General features: G+C 45.9%; 1 protein-coding gene and 1 long non-coding RNA gene across 36 annotated transcripts in view; both read right to left on the bottom strand.

The window, feature by feature from the left end:
- The window catches only part of LOC308615721, a 103,191-nt gene extending 95,981 nt beyond the window's left edge, over positions 1–7,210 (bottom strand). For 32 of the 35 annotated variants that reach the window (XR_014015582.1, XR_014015583.1, XR_014015593.1 and 29 more), the window contains exon 1: positions 554–7,210. This is a non-coding gene — a long non-coding RNA (uncharacterized lncRNA). The remainder of the gene's footprint in view (positions 1–553) is intronic. The other 3 variants (XR_014015590.1, XR_014015591.1, XR_014015592.1) reach the window with 2 other exon arrangements.
- Positions 7,211–9,292: 2,082 nt separating this feature from the next.
- Positions 9,293–14,809, bottom strand: part of LOC308615720 (zinc finger protein 230-like) — a 41,608-nt gene continuing 36,091 nt past the window's right edge. The window contains exon 5 of the mRNA XM_081231371.1: positions 9,293–9,639. Coding sequence (XP_081087497.1) covers positions 9,621–9,639 — 19 coding nt within the window. The 3' untranslated portion in view covers positions 9,293–9,620. The remainder of the gene's footprint in view (positions 9,640–14,809) is intronic.

The following is a 14,809-nucleotide window of genomic DNA, read 5'->3' as shown; positions in this document are numbered from 1 at the left end:
CATGGGTTCGAGCCCTGTTCTGGGAAGATCCCACGTGCCACGGAGTAACTAAGCCCGTGCGCCACAACTACTGAGCCTGCGCTCTAGAGCCCGTGTGTCACAACTACTGAGCCCACGTGCCACAACTACGGAAGCCTGCATGCCTAGGGCCCGTGCTCCGCAAACAAGAGAAGCCACTGCAATGAGAAGCCCGTGCACCACAGCCAAGAGTAGCCCCCGCTCACTGCAACTAGAAAACGCCCGCTAGCAGCAACAAAGACCCAATGCAGCCCAAAATAAATTAACTAATTTTTAAAAATTGAATTATTTTCAAGGGGACAATGTATAAAAGTACAATAAAAGTCCCCCTTCATAACCCCCCAAGCCCACTCTCAAGATGTAATAGATATGGTGTGATACAATTTATAGTCGTAGTACTCCTCCTCCTCCTCCCACCACAGCCGAAATCCTCTGAGCCCGGTGCAGCAGCTTCCTTTCACAATGCTAGGACCGGCCACAAAACAGATGATAATCCCTTTGGACATTTCAAGGAGCAGCACCAAGGGAACAGTACCTGGGAAATGCCACTGACAGCTCAGAGTATCCATGGCATTTCTAGGGCCTCGGCACTGCTCTTGCTCTGGGAATGAAGGTCCAAAAAGCACGTCAGAGAGTGTTCGTAATTGTAAACAAGCTCCACCTTTGAAACACAATCTACATAGAACCACATATACAAGCCTGCACAATGGATGAAGCCAACGTCTCCTCCACGATTGCCCTTCTGACAACTTCATTGTCTCCTCAACCATAAAAGGTGAACTTCAAACTCACGACCTTGCCTTGTCACCAGAAACATCCAAGCTTGGATCAGTCTTTCTAAGACCAGATATTTGCTCTGTGAGCTACTACAGACTTGTCCCATACACAGAAGTAGAACAGGATTATTTCTATCTACCCGGGGACCTGGAGTCTTTCACATTGCTCCTGTTAAAACTCTCAGAACACCAAAACTTTACCTACAAAGGGTTCAAGCTATGACACTCCCAATTTTCACAAACCTCCTTATCTCTTGTGAGTCACATGCAGCCAATTCCAGGAATTGGAAACATGGTTGTGAGGATGAAACTGACTTTGGGGCTCCCCTTGGATATGGTCTTCCAGACTTACCAAAAGGCCATTAAGAGGACGGTTTACCCCACCTCAGGGAAACCCGAGGCAGTACTTGCAGTCAAGGGCTGGCCATGGCTTCTGAGCTACCTCCAAAAAGAATTTCATACTGTACCTGGATCTGCTGAAGCCATTCCTGACTGTCCGAGAGCCAGCATGTACCGCTCCTCAACTGCCTCCATTGTGGATCATCAGTAGGGCTGTCAGATTTACTAAATAAAAATGCAGGATACCCAGTTAAACTTGAACTTCACATGAATAATAAGTCATTATTTTTAGTATAAGTAGATCCTATGTACTATTTGGGGCATACTTATCTTCAAAATGTACTCGTTGTTTTTCTGACATTCATATTTAACTAAACAGCCTATATTTTATCTGTCAACCCTACTCATCAGAAATGATGGAGGCTTATAGAGATGCAGGAGATGCCTCAGCGCCTCCTCAGCTTTTATTTCTACATCCTGGACAGCGAGCACGAACTTTCCACCCCCAGTCATTAGCCATAATGGAGGATATTCTCTGTTTTAGAGCTCTTTCTACGTGTCATTGTTATTATCTTCCTTGTTTTAAAGAGATGTTTATTTTTTCCCAAATTTAATAGCTCATCCAAAAGTATTTCAAAGTTCATTAGACAAGGGAAAAACAACATGGTTCTGAAAAGTGAAGGAAACCTCCTGGTGCTTAGTAAAGAAGTAGTAGGGAGATTGAAAAAGCCAAACTTAATAAGCAAATCTCTCCAAGGGTATTTTCAGAGCTTGATACCCTCCCACACCCTGAAAATATCATTACATCAAGAATGTAGAACGGCTAACCAAATGTAAGGCTCCCATATGATTCTATCAAACTGAGGATGCTTCTTTACTAAGCAGTGAACACACTTGCTGCCCCAGGGACCTTGGCAGTTGCAACGTAGGGCTCTTCCCTTTGGGATGGAAACAGCAAGTTCTCCTGTGGTCTACATGCTGGCCCCAAAACTACTACACTCCCAATACTTGTCAACTTGAACTATTTTTCTACATATCTCCATTTTTCTGTTACTATCTGGACTACATCCTAGACTTGACATTACATAAATTGCATTCAAGAAGCTCTTTTTAAAAGTTGCTAGGAAACCTTAAATCTAGAGCTTGCAGTCCCTGGCTTACTTTCATCCAGGTGCATAAGGGTTTTCAAAAGTAGTCAGGTTAGTTACCCCGTATCACAGCCCCACGCTTGTGTCAGAGATATAAAAATGGAACATGATATTTAAGGTTTTACTTGCCAAATCATCAAGCCTCCCAGACAGAGGCAATAGAGCAAAATGATTACAGAGGCATGGATTTTGATTTGCTCCAGTGTCTTGGGCAAGTCACTTGGCCTCTGTATTTATTTGTACTTATCTGCACTTATCTGTCACTTGGGGGTTATAATTGTACCTGGTCCATGGGTACCTTGTACAAAAGATCTGTAAAGTAGTTACAAGAAACCGACACAGAGCAAGCACTCCACAGACATTGGCTATTAGCTATTGGACATATTTCTCCATGAAACAGATTACTTTATCAGTGGATGACTCGGTGGGAGACAGTGAATCACAGTATCACAGCATGTTGAAAGTGACCTAGTTCACACTCTTATGTGAGAAAAAGAAAAGTGTGCATGTGTAGAAAATGTCTGAAAGGTTACATAACAGATAGTTAATCATGTTAACTTGGAGGATTAGAATAAATCAGGAAAGGAGGATAGAAAAACTTGAGTGTCATTCAATTTCTACATCATTTGTGTTTCTACACTGAGACTCTGAATACACTGGAAGTGCAATTTTTTTGAATGTGGCGGGATAAAGGTTTTCAAGTGTTCCTGATACATCCGTATTATTACTTCAGAATTGCTGGCATTTCTTGCCATCTTCGGATCTACACCCATTTGAGTCAGGGGGCCATTCTGGACGGAGGAGATACTAGAGCAGAAGTGAAGTGAGAGAAAAGGAGAGAAAAGATTTTCTCTCTTCTCTTCAAAGAGGAAAGGTCTTTGGAATGGGAGCAACTCACAACCAAACTTTGGGGAAAGGATGTGATGGAAAACGAGACAAACGTCCTACCCCTGTGATGAGAAGGATTCCCTGGGCTGGATGGAGGGAGGTCACAGGTGGCTGGACAAGGAAACCAACTAGGGAGAAACACACACAAGTGCAGAGCAAACACCCTGAGGCCACTCAGCCTGACTCCATGCAAACATGTGTCCAGCAGCCAGCCCTCCACCTGTGGCTCCCCAGCAAGACAGGTACCTCGGGGGTGCCAACTCATTCTGAGTCCATTATGCGTGGCCATTCATAAACCGCTCTCTAACGTGTGAGGAATAAACTCTCAATGTTTATGAGGAAATTGGGGAAGGAGATTGAAAGGTTACTTAAACGGAAAAAAAAGAAGTTCAGGAAGGCAGGATGGTAGAGAGACAAGAAAAAGACCTTAAAAGATAGAAGGGATTTGCCAAAGAAGAGAAAGAAAAAGAAATGATTCCGAATGGGTTAACCTGCAGCTAGGAAGTTAAGGAAGATTACTGATGTGTGAAGACTATGGAATAAAGTGAATAAAATTTATCAGAAGTTGCTGAGACTATGGTAAGAAGCATGATTATCAAATTATGAATTGGCGGCAATGGCATTCTAGGGGGACACTAGGAAGGGGAAGCAAATGTTCACGAGATGACAGTGGCAGGTGGAAAGTTGTTTCAGGGGAAGATCAGTCTTGCAGAGTGTGTATCAGACGAGGGCAAGTGTGAGCAAGCAAGGAAATACTAAGTGTATACGGTTCCTTCACTGAGTGCACCCAGCCCACCCAGCCCCGTGGTCAGCCTTGAGAACAAGCAGGACTTCAGGTACTGGAGCTACATTTCATTCATCAAGCCTTGAGAAGACACCCTTAACTCAGGTCTTCTCTTCAAACGCCATCTTTCCTTCTTGACCTTCATTTGGCCTCTTCCCTTACCCTCAAGCTGTGGACTGAGGCCACAGAGCAAGATGGGTCACTAGTGTCCTCCATCCCCTGGCGACTGTGCTTCACATCAGTGGAGCACCAAAGGCAATAACCAAGTAACAGACACAAGAGTGTATGAAGAAGAAGAGATTCTGATAAGGCTTTCTGTGACAGTGTGGGCCGAGTCGGCTCTATATGGCTGGTATCACCTGAATGACGAGCAGCCTTAGGGGAGAAGTGCTCAGAAGGCAGAGCCTGGCTCTCTAGAGGCTCTGCGTCCTCACAGCCCACTCCAAGACCTCAGTTGCAGCTTCGGCCCCCAATCTCTCTCCCTCTGCCTACTCACAGGTTTTGAAGTCTTCTTTCCTCCACATTTCTCTTGAGAGGTGGAGGAGGAAGATGAGGTTCAGGCCAGCTCAGACTCCCCTGGGATCCCAGCAGGATGCCTATCATGAACCTCCCACATTCTAGGAAGCTCCTACGACCTCCACATTTGGGGGAGTTTTCATTTCAGCTGTGCTTCAAATTGCTGGCTGGAGATGGCCTGTTGGAACGTGGCTAAAAGCAAGTAGCAATCCTTCGGGCAGCCTGGCCCTTCTCGACTGTCAGACATCTTCAGGGATATTCTAGGAAACGTTGTTTGTTCTAGAGAAGGGAGGGAAACAATCCAATTGTCCAATAATGCTTGAATGGAAAATAAATGATGCTATACGCATGTGATGAAATAATACCAAACGGTCAAAAATCAAAGACCTAGATCTATATGGATTCACGTGGATAAATCTTGAAAACATAATATTGATTGGAAGAAAATAAGAGAAGATAAAGAAGGTTAGATTGTGATAACAGGTATGTAAGTATTTAAATATTTAAATCAATTCAACATATTGCTTTTATATAGAGAGATGCAAGAAAATAAACTTTATCTAAAGAACACATTATTTACATTTAATATGCTCATTTATCTAGGAGACCCAAAAGAACCCACAGATAAACTAGCAGGAACGAAGAAGACGGTTCAACAAAGCACACACATACAAGATCAATACATTTTAAAAATCAATCAGGCTCCTCTACACTGGCGATAACAAATTAGAAACTGTAAAAGAAAATAAGAAAAAAAGAAGATCTAAAAATAGTCACAAGAGCCATATAAATTAAATTTAGAGCTAAGCATACGTAAAAGTAAATATAACTAACAAACTGAGTACGACCACTAAAAACTCCACCCAACCCAAGGATTAGAAAACGACTGTTCTCACTTTATGAGAAGAGACCCTCTTCTTAAGTAGCAGATCAGTACGTGAGAGTGAATCAAAGAAACACAGCATTTGAAAAGTCAGCTAGGCCAAGCCTCTTGCTCGCACATACAGAAGCTGAAGCCCAGACAGGTTGAGTTACTTGGTAAAGGGCCCAATGTCCTGACTCAAGGACTAGCATTTTTCACTCATTCGTAAGACACAATCAAATCCAGTACCTTGGAAAGAGATGGGAAAAAAATGAAGAAATCAATTATATTGTTACTCCTCTTTAAGTACAGAAATAACCGTGACAAAATTACAGGGATTGAGGGAAAACTGAAGTGCAGAGTTTAAAATGTCAATAATCCACAGGGAAACTGGAGACCATTTAAAATATTCATATTAAATCTCTATATAAAAGACATTAAAAGATCTCCAATCAAAATGTTCATTTTATAATAGATACGGTATGATACAATTTATAATGGATATGGTATGAACCTTTCCCTTTCACGGGAAAGGTTCGGCTGGGAAAAAGGAATTGTTCTTGAAAACGGGGCCTGTGCTATTGCAGAGACTGTGCTGAACCTAGGTCCACAGAATGCTCTGATGTCATCATTGAGGTCACAGAATCCTGCTGTGCGCCTGGCAACCTTGGAAACTTAACAGCCCTGGTGAGCACTAGGCAGCACTGCTGGTTCACTAAGTGGTACAAGTTTTTCAGCCATTTAGGAGACTTGACTATTTTTATTTGTATTGAATCATTTCAACGGATTGCCCAAGAGCCAACAAGGGCCAACCTGTAGGGGAGAGGAGGAGTTGGACGTCTCTTGAGGCATCTTCTAAGGGAGACTTCTAGTTGGTACGATGGAACGGCAACAAAAGAGGAAACGCCTGGAAAATGAAGAGTCCCAGGAAACTGCCCAGAAGGGAGGAGGTATGTGGGGGGCAACTTGTCTGGGGCACATGGGTTTCTGCCAAACTGAACCTTCTCTAGGAAGAGGGGGACTGAGAACGTGTCACCTGTGAAGCAGGGAGCGAGAGACCTTGTCTCACTGATGCTGCCGTAGCCATCCGGAGGCTCCCTGTGGTGTGAGACGGCACAGAACGGCCAGATGCCCCCTGGGAGATGGGAGGTCAGCTCCGCTGGTCTGAGGACTCTCTCCTGGGGCTGCCGGGCCTGGAGCTTTGTCGGACTCACAGCAGGCTGCATCCTGCTTGCACAGACCTAGAGGTGCAGCTTTTCTCAGTCCCCGATTTCTCTCTTATTCTCTTGGATCTTTCCCTGGGGTCATGAGGTGGGGGATGTGAAGGATGCAAGGATGCTGAGAGAGACCCATGAGTTGCTTGGCCTCTTTTACCAACTGGAAAGAGAAGCCCCATGAGCTGAAGGCCCTGTTGAAAAATATCTTGACAAGTGGAATGCACTTCGAAAGACGATTGTTTGCCTAGGGATGGTGTCATATTGAAAGCAAGGAGGTTTTATTCCTTCAACAGGAAGAATCTCCCAAAGGAGACCGAGGGAAGGGAAGGGCTTTCCAGAGACTGAGACCGCGTGGGCGAGGGTGAGAAATGTCCTCAGGGTCCTGCGGGGAGCTCTGAGAGTCACGGGCCACGTGGTGCCTGCGTGCATTAAATGTAGGCGAGTACCTTGCCCTGGGAGGGGGTGGTCACCCCAGAGCTCCAGCTAGAGGTCTCTGCCCCAGATTAGAGCCCAGTAGCTCCTACCAGGCCCAGGGCCCTGGAGACTGTAGGATGGGCCCTGGGAATGGAGCTCTAGACAGCAGGCAGATTTTCAGGCAGTGGCTGGGACAGGCTAGGGAAGGCAATGACTGCCCCTGACCATTCAGAATATTTTTCTCTATGTTCCTGTGGGGGGGTGGGGTGGGCGGAGGGGGTAGTGCTGAGAAGAGCAGGATGAATGGGGGTAGAGTGCTTATCAGATATAAACTCTGCGTGGTACAGTTCTTGACACCCTGCCTGGACCTGGCTGACACTCGGTGTATGTAAGAGTGTATAGAGAACTCTTGGTAGGGGTGTTTTATGAGACAGTAACTCATACACCCATGGACACTCTGATACAGCAAAAGTATCACACACCCCACATATAACTTCCGTATTAAACCACACACAGCACATGGAGGTATATACACGCATCCCTCCTGTACTACGTTCTCATACAACCCACCTGTATCACAATCCTCTCCTCCAACACCAAACGCTGGAGATGAGATATGTATATAGACACACACACTATATATATAGGACACACACACACACACACACACACACTATATATATATGTATCTCCTCAACTCTCGCACAAACACAGCTAACTTCAGCCATCGCTAAATACCTCTATAAGAACCAGTCACGTGTCATACACACCACACTTGTAACACATTCTTGAGTAATGCCAGACCCGCTTTGTACAAACCACAGTAAACCACAGTCTCACTAACCCATGTCAGGGTTGCCAGATAAAATATGGGCTATCCAGTTCAATTTGAATTCCAGATAAACAACAAGTAATTTTTCAGTATCAGTATGTCCCAAATATTGTACGGGCCATACTTACACTAAAAGTAAGACCAAATACTGCATGGGAATACTTACACTAAAAAATTATTCTGGGTTTATCTGAAACTGAAATTTAACTGGGTGCCCTGTATTTTTCTTCGCTAAGTCTGGCAACCCTTATATACTTGCCACCAGCTCAGGTATCATATATTTATTGTAGTTTTGTTTAGTGTGTGTCTTCCCCTACTAGAATGCGCAGCGTTACCAGAGACTACAACAATGGAAGAGTGCCGGATACACAGAAGTAGCTGCTTACTGAATCTTGCTCAATCAATGAATGAACACACACCATAAATACAAGCCACACCATGTAATGAGGAAAAGTTACATGTCCCAGAATTCCCGACTTGTGAACAGAAACCATGCACACAAAGGCCACAGACACAGATAAGACACATCTCCACCGTGCTCCCCATGCCAACCCCACACTTACCACAGACTTAACTGATACACATCACTCACTCTTCCCACATACTCACAGTCACCACCGAGGCCTACATTACCAACAAGACAGTGACAGAGTAAGTACTGATTTGAATTAAACACTGGAGTATCCACTGGGAACCCCATCTCAACTGTGTGTATTCACTGCACCTGACACGTGCCAGACACTCGGTAAATATTTGTGGACAGAGAGGACTGATGAACCCACCCTGAGCCTTTCATTCCTCCCTCAGCAATCTCCAAGTCACAAGAGGATCCCCCTCAGCTTGGATCCACTGTGGTGGCCCAAGGCTGCAGCCCAGGGGCAGGGGAGGTCTCCTCTGCCTCTACATACTTCTCCTGTGCTTCTTCTCCGCGCAAGCTCATCTACGCTGGTAAGGGCGCGGGGCTCCTCAGGTGAGGGGTTGCTTGGCTGTGAGGCAGGAGGCACACAGATCCCAGGGAGGCTGAGAGGAAACCCAGGGTCATCAGAGGTGATGAGGGCTCTGTGGAGGAGCCTGGGCAGGATGGCTGAGCTGTTACGCGGGAGTGGATGCCAGCTGAGTCTGGGGGGGGGCGGTGTGAATACCGGTACTACCATTGAAACTAACTGGTGTACCTTAAGAATGTGACTTGATTTTTCTGATGCTCATCCACTTAACTGGAATATTAATATAAATGATGATAACAATGGCCAGTCATTATTGAGTGCTTCCATGTGTACACTCTTTGCATATATTAAGCTTCTAATCCTCACCGTAACCTTATGAGATATATATATATATATATATATATATATATATATATACACACATATATATATATATTTTTTAATTCAAGACCCATTTTTCTCTAATTCTGCCCACATGGAGACACTCTCCTGGAAAAGGCATTGAATCCTTCCATTCACTTTTACACCTTCTGCTGAAAACATGTGTTCCGAGGTTTCACCTATGAGATCCACATTCTTAAAGCACTGATTCTTAAACCTCATCTAGATTTCTCCCCTTGGATGGGGGGAGACGACGCAAACACAGCGAAGTACAGCTCAGGACTGTGGGCTCTGCTCACCCAGAAGACCTTGCAGCTCCCCTGACCACCCGGCTGGATCCAGGACTAGGGCCCTGAGACGAGGGGTGCCTGCTGGGCTGCTGCCAGCGCCACCGCCCCCAGCTCCTGTCCTCTTCACTAGGCTGGCTGTCACCTCTAGTTTCCCTGGAGCTCGGGGATTCCAGACGCTCTCTGCTCACACTTCTGTATGACGCCTGCTGCCTCAGCACTGCTGATCCACACTAAGGGGGAAAAGCACACAGAACTGCTTTTCAACCCACCAACATTCCACATAAAAGTTATTTTATACGCCTGCGGGTTCTTTTACAGCAGGAGGAGACTCCCAAGGCCATGACTTCCCCCGGCTCCCCACTGCCCTTGCCGGCAGACTGGACGTGCGTGGCCACCGTGCTGAGCTGGGCACACCCCCCCGGCTCCACTCCAGAGCACCCTCCTGGAGAATCCAGGACGGTTCCCTGGCCTCATCTGTCCTGAAGCCAGCCCTAGAGTGACAAGAGCCACACCTGCAGGTCTATTCCACTGACCAGCCGCACAGGACCGAGCTGGGCCCACGGACCTTGGTCTGGATTGTGTTGGCTGGTCATTCTTGCCTAGGTTCACAGGCCAACAGCCAGTGTCCTTCCTTCCCTGCTCATCACTGCACCAGCGGCTCACTCCTACCTGCTGCCGTCACACGCTTGGCAACCTCGTGTTCGGGGCCAGACAAGAACTGAGACCCCAGCAGGCCCCTAGTTCCCAGCAGGCAAACTCCCCATTAAACTACCGCTGCCTGGCCGTGTTCTCGAGGCTTCAGAGCCGGGAAAGTGCGGAGGGCATAGCAAGGCGCGGCGCCCCCCAGCCCCTGACCCGCCATGCTCCGCGGAGGCGCCGGATCCTCGCCGCACCACTACCCCCCAACACAAGCGACCTCGGCGCCCGCCTGTCCCGCGGACCCGGATGCGCCTCCGGCCACCGCGACCCAGGACGGAAGCGTGGGGCGTGGGGCTCGGCGCGCGGCGGGCGCGCGGCGGACGCTGGGGTGGGCGGGGACCCCGGGTTCCGGCCCCGAGGCCGCGCGGACCCGCCAGGCCCACCTGCGTCCCAGCCGCCCGGAAAGCGAGATCTAGTAATAATAATATTAATAATAATAATAGTATTACTAATATAGTAATATTAAGAGATTAGATTCATAATAATATATAATTATATAGTATATCATAACAATATGATAATGTTGGTATTCTATTATTAATAATTATTATTATTATATATTATCATTATTGCCACTATTTTGCAGATGAAGAAACTGGGGTACAAAAAGCTTACTACGCCCAAGATCATAGAGCCAATAGGTGACACCTCAGGTATTCCAACTCCAGACGATCAAACTCTAGGGCTCACACATTTCATCATTATTAAACACATTTAAACACTATTAGCCTCCTCACAGGGTTGTAATAATAAAATTGAAAATAAAGCATCTAGTACAGTGCCAGTTGCATCAACAAGTGCTTATAAACATTAACGCAAAAAGGAAAGAAAAATACTTTTTAAAAAGTTTAAATCCTGATGAAAAAATTGACAAATACTTCTTCTCTGTTCATTTATCTTTGTTTCTCTAATTTCCTTTTTTCTTGGACTCTCTTCCATTAAAATGTCAGTGCCCTTCCACCACTGTGACTCACTGATGTTTTATCTTTCCCTTGTTCCTGGTCCCCAATCACCTGCTCCAACTTCACCCATTTCTTCCTTTCAAAGCTCATTTTTCTCAATTTCAAGGCTGCTGACACATCAGCTTGTGAAACACTAGAGAGTTTATTTTCATACCATTCCCTTCAGAATATCACCAGAATAAACGTGTTTGTGGTACTTGAGACAAACACCCCAAAATACACGGACAGTTGCAATCAGTATTTGTCAGACCCTTCAGTATGTAAACAGAGGCTTCTCCAGTGAGGATAATTTGCATATGCAAAAGATTCACTCAGGGAGCTTTAATTAAGGTCCCTGACAACTTCTCCGATTGCATTTTGCACAACTGCCAAGAAACAGTGAACTGCAGTGCGGACTTCTTTACCCTGGTGGAAGAATATTGCTTATAGAATTCTGAATGATTCAATGATCACTAGTGAAACATCAGCAGATGACACATAGATGATTCCACAACTGATGCACTTTGTCTCCTTAGGCAACCTTGAATTATCCTAAGTTTTAGGAAAGCAACATCTGTAACAGCGTGACTCTTCTTTGGAACTAAGCCGAGTATGAATTAATTTAATTTAGTTTAATTATATTAGGTATTTCCCAATGAAGAAACATTCCCAGGCACCGTAAGTAAACTTGCAATTTAGGATCTCCCATTGATACAGCCAATATTTTATGATCACTGTAAATGAGTATAACCTTTAAAAATCGTGAAACACTACATCATAACTTATATAATATTGTACATCAACTATACCGAAATTTCTTTTAAAAAAGACCTTCCATTGAACCACCTTTTCAAGGTGGTTGGCACATTGACATTTCCAAGGTTTGCACTGGTTCCTCTATTCCTGTGGAAAACAGCCATTTGCTCTGACTTCTGCACAATGGTTAATTAATAAAAAAAATTAATCTACACATCAAAAGACCTTAACGGATCCGCATCTCACACTGAAATATTCCCCCAGCTGAAGAGCTGACGACATATTGCTTACTCTTTCAGTCATCACTTGTTTCAAATGAGTAATTAAAGGAAAAGCAAAATTCTCAGGACCCACATATTCAATGGTATCTGTGTTTGTCTAATGTCCAGGATGTGTATTTCCTTGCATTTTAGGGGATATTTCCATGCCAAATATCAATATACTTCAGTGGTAATCACATCAATGTCTATAATTTCAATTTTCTCTCTGTGTTCCCCGTCTAGTTAACTCAAATATAGAACCCCATATTAAACATTCCGAAACAGTGTGTCCTCCAGCTGTATCAGTTGAAGAAGTTGTACTGAACTTTAAAATCTAATGACATACGATGCTTGTAAAGGGGAATTCTTAGCACCACTTTCACAGAGCACTCTTGGTACAGGAATCACGATGATTAGCAGTGCCTTTTGTTTTTCTTGTTTTAAGAGACTTCTCATTTGGGGCTCATGGTTACACCTCTAAATAGATTTCACGCTCCATGCTCAGAGAAAGAAAAGCACACACAGCTCTCCTAGTATCCAAATAATCATCTCTTCACTCATCATCACAAAAGTCCAATCTCTATCCCAGAACCTATTAAATTAACTACAAACTCTTTGCTGGACTCGAGTTCTCATCAAAAAAGCCTGTCTGTGAGGACATTGTACTCATTTAACCTCACTATTCTACAGGATGTTCCTACATTCCAGAATGTACCTGAAAGGGTTAAAAACAAGTCCTTTCCTGTGATCCTCTGAATTAATCATAATGACTGCTCTCGATGACAAAGAAGGTCCCACATGAGGAGAGATCTGAGTGTAAGAACTACTGCTTGGTAAAAGCTCTGGCTTAGGGATATGCCATCACTTAGCCATAGGAAGTTCAACTTATTATAGTTCAAAAACAAGAAAGGGATTACTTGCAGAATCCAACTGAAGATGGTAACAATCCAAGAGGCAATTGATTCCAAGGGAGGCACTGACGCCAAAGCTGAGCAGGGCTCTAAGACAATAGCCAACATTGGAGGTCAGAAATCGGGTCATAGAGTAAGGGTATCAGGAGGGGGCCGCAGGCCATCAGCTCAGAGGACACCTGCTCCCCAGGAGTGACACACCCCCACTGGTCCTTAAAGACCTACCACAGCAATGGTGCCTGGCAGGAAATATTCACGAGAGATGAAAGCTTTTCCTTTTGAAGCTTTGATGGCTCTCCATAGCCTAGTACTACCCAGAATCAGCCTGTGCTGCTGGAAGGCATGCAGCTAACAAGTGAGAATGGCACTTTCATCCATTTGTTTCTCAATTCTAGAATGCTATCATTTTAAAAGAATATTCGAAAGAGATCTTACAGTGACCTCGGAGAAGGGGGACATACTGGGTGCAAGTATGTTGCTGTCACACACACTCACTTAGGGCTGACTCCACCTCTCCCAATATCACCTTCCCCACAACCATCACTATCAGTCAGTTCACCAGGAACCAATAAGCAACATCACCCAAAGCTAACAAAAATTTAATTTTAAGTTCGAAATGGTCTCAGAGGGTGTCAAAATTGTTAATGCCACAGGGCCTAAGCCAATGCTTCTCAAACTTTAATGTGCACACAAATCTCCTGAAGGATCTTGTTAAAACTCTAGAGTTCTGGGGTGTTAACTGAGTGCTTGCATTTGTAACAAGCACTCAGGTGATGTCAAAAGCTGCTGATCTATGGATCACACCGTTGAGTCCCTTGGTGACTCAGAACCCCCATAATTGTCCAATACTCTTGATGCTCCTTCAGATTAGAATTCAGCCTAGAATCAAATCAAATTCTCCAAACCAAGGGGTCTCAAACTGAACTCCATGGGTCTCCAGCTCTGGCACCAGACTGTCTAGGTTTTCATCTCAGCTCCTCTGCTTACTTCCTCCATTTCCTCATCTTATAGAATGAGGATAACATAGAACCTGTCTCATCAGGTCATTGCTGGAATTAATTGAGATGACTCAGGTAACATGCATCACATAGTTCTTAGCACGGTAATCAGACAACAAAGGTTAGTTGTCCTTAGAGGACCCCAAGAAGAACTTCCGGGCACTCTACGAAGCCTTCAAAGTTATTTCTAAAATATTCTATGTGCTGAAATTCATTTACCCGAGAGAGAGTCTATGTCTTTCATAGATTCTCAATGGGATTCACAACCCCAAAAAGTTTGAGAACTGAATTTTACAGCACATTAAAAGTACTATACACCATGCCCAAATGACATGCAGTGATGATTAAACGTATGAAAATCAATCATTGTAATACAGCAAATTAACAGAAGGAAAGGCGCCCCCCGCCCGCGCCCCTGCCCTGCAGCCCTGCCGGAGCCGGGGGGCTGCGGCGCCAACGGCGGGGCGCCCACGAGCCGCCCTGCCGCCAACGGCGCAGGCGGCCCTGGCCCGGCGCGAACGGCGCGGGGACGCGGGAGGCTCGCAGGCCCGAGCCCGCGTCGCCCCGGCCTCCCCGCCCCCGCGCCGCGCCGATGGCGTAGGTGCTGGCGCACCGGCCCCCATTACGCAATGCAGGTTACGCGGGCCGCGCCGCGGAGCTCCGCCGGCTGCCCCGCGCCGTCCGCCGCCCCGAAGGGCACCGGTCCTCACCTGAGACGCTAGGCCGCACGCCGCCCCCGCCGGCCGCCGGCCGCCGGCCGCCGCCGCCCCCTCCTCTTCGGGCTGCCTGCGCGGCGCCGGGGCCCGCCCGCCGCTCCGCCGCGCTCACAGGCCCC

Source organism: Mesoplodon bidens (genome assembly GCF_964165515.1).
Source record: "Mesoplodon bidens genome assembly, chromosome: 4".
Classification (NCBI taxonomy): Eukaryota; Metazoa; Chordata; class Mammalia; order Artiodactyla; family Ziphiidae; genus Mesoplodon; species Mesoplodon bidens.
Note: the sequence above shows the minus strand (reverse complement) of the source record. Positions and strands in the feature narration are given on the sequence as shown.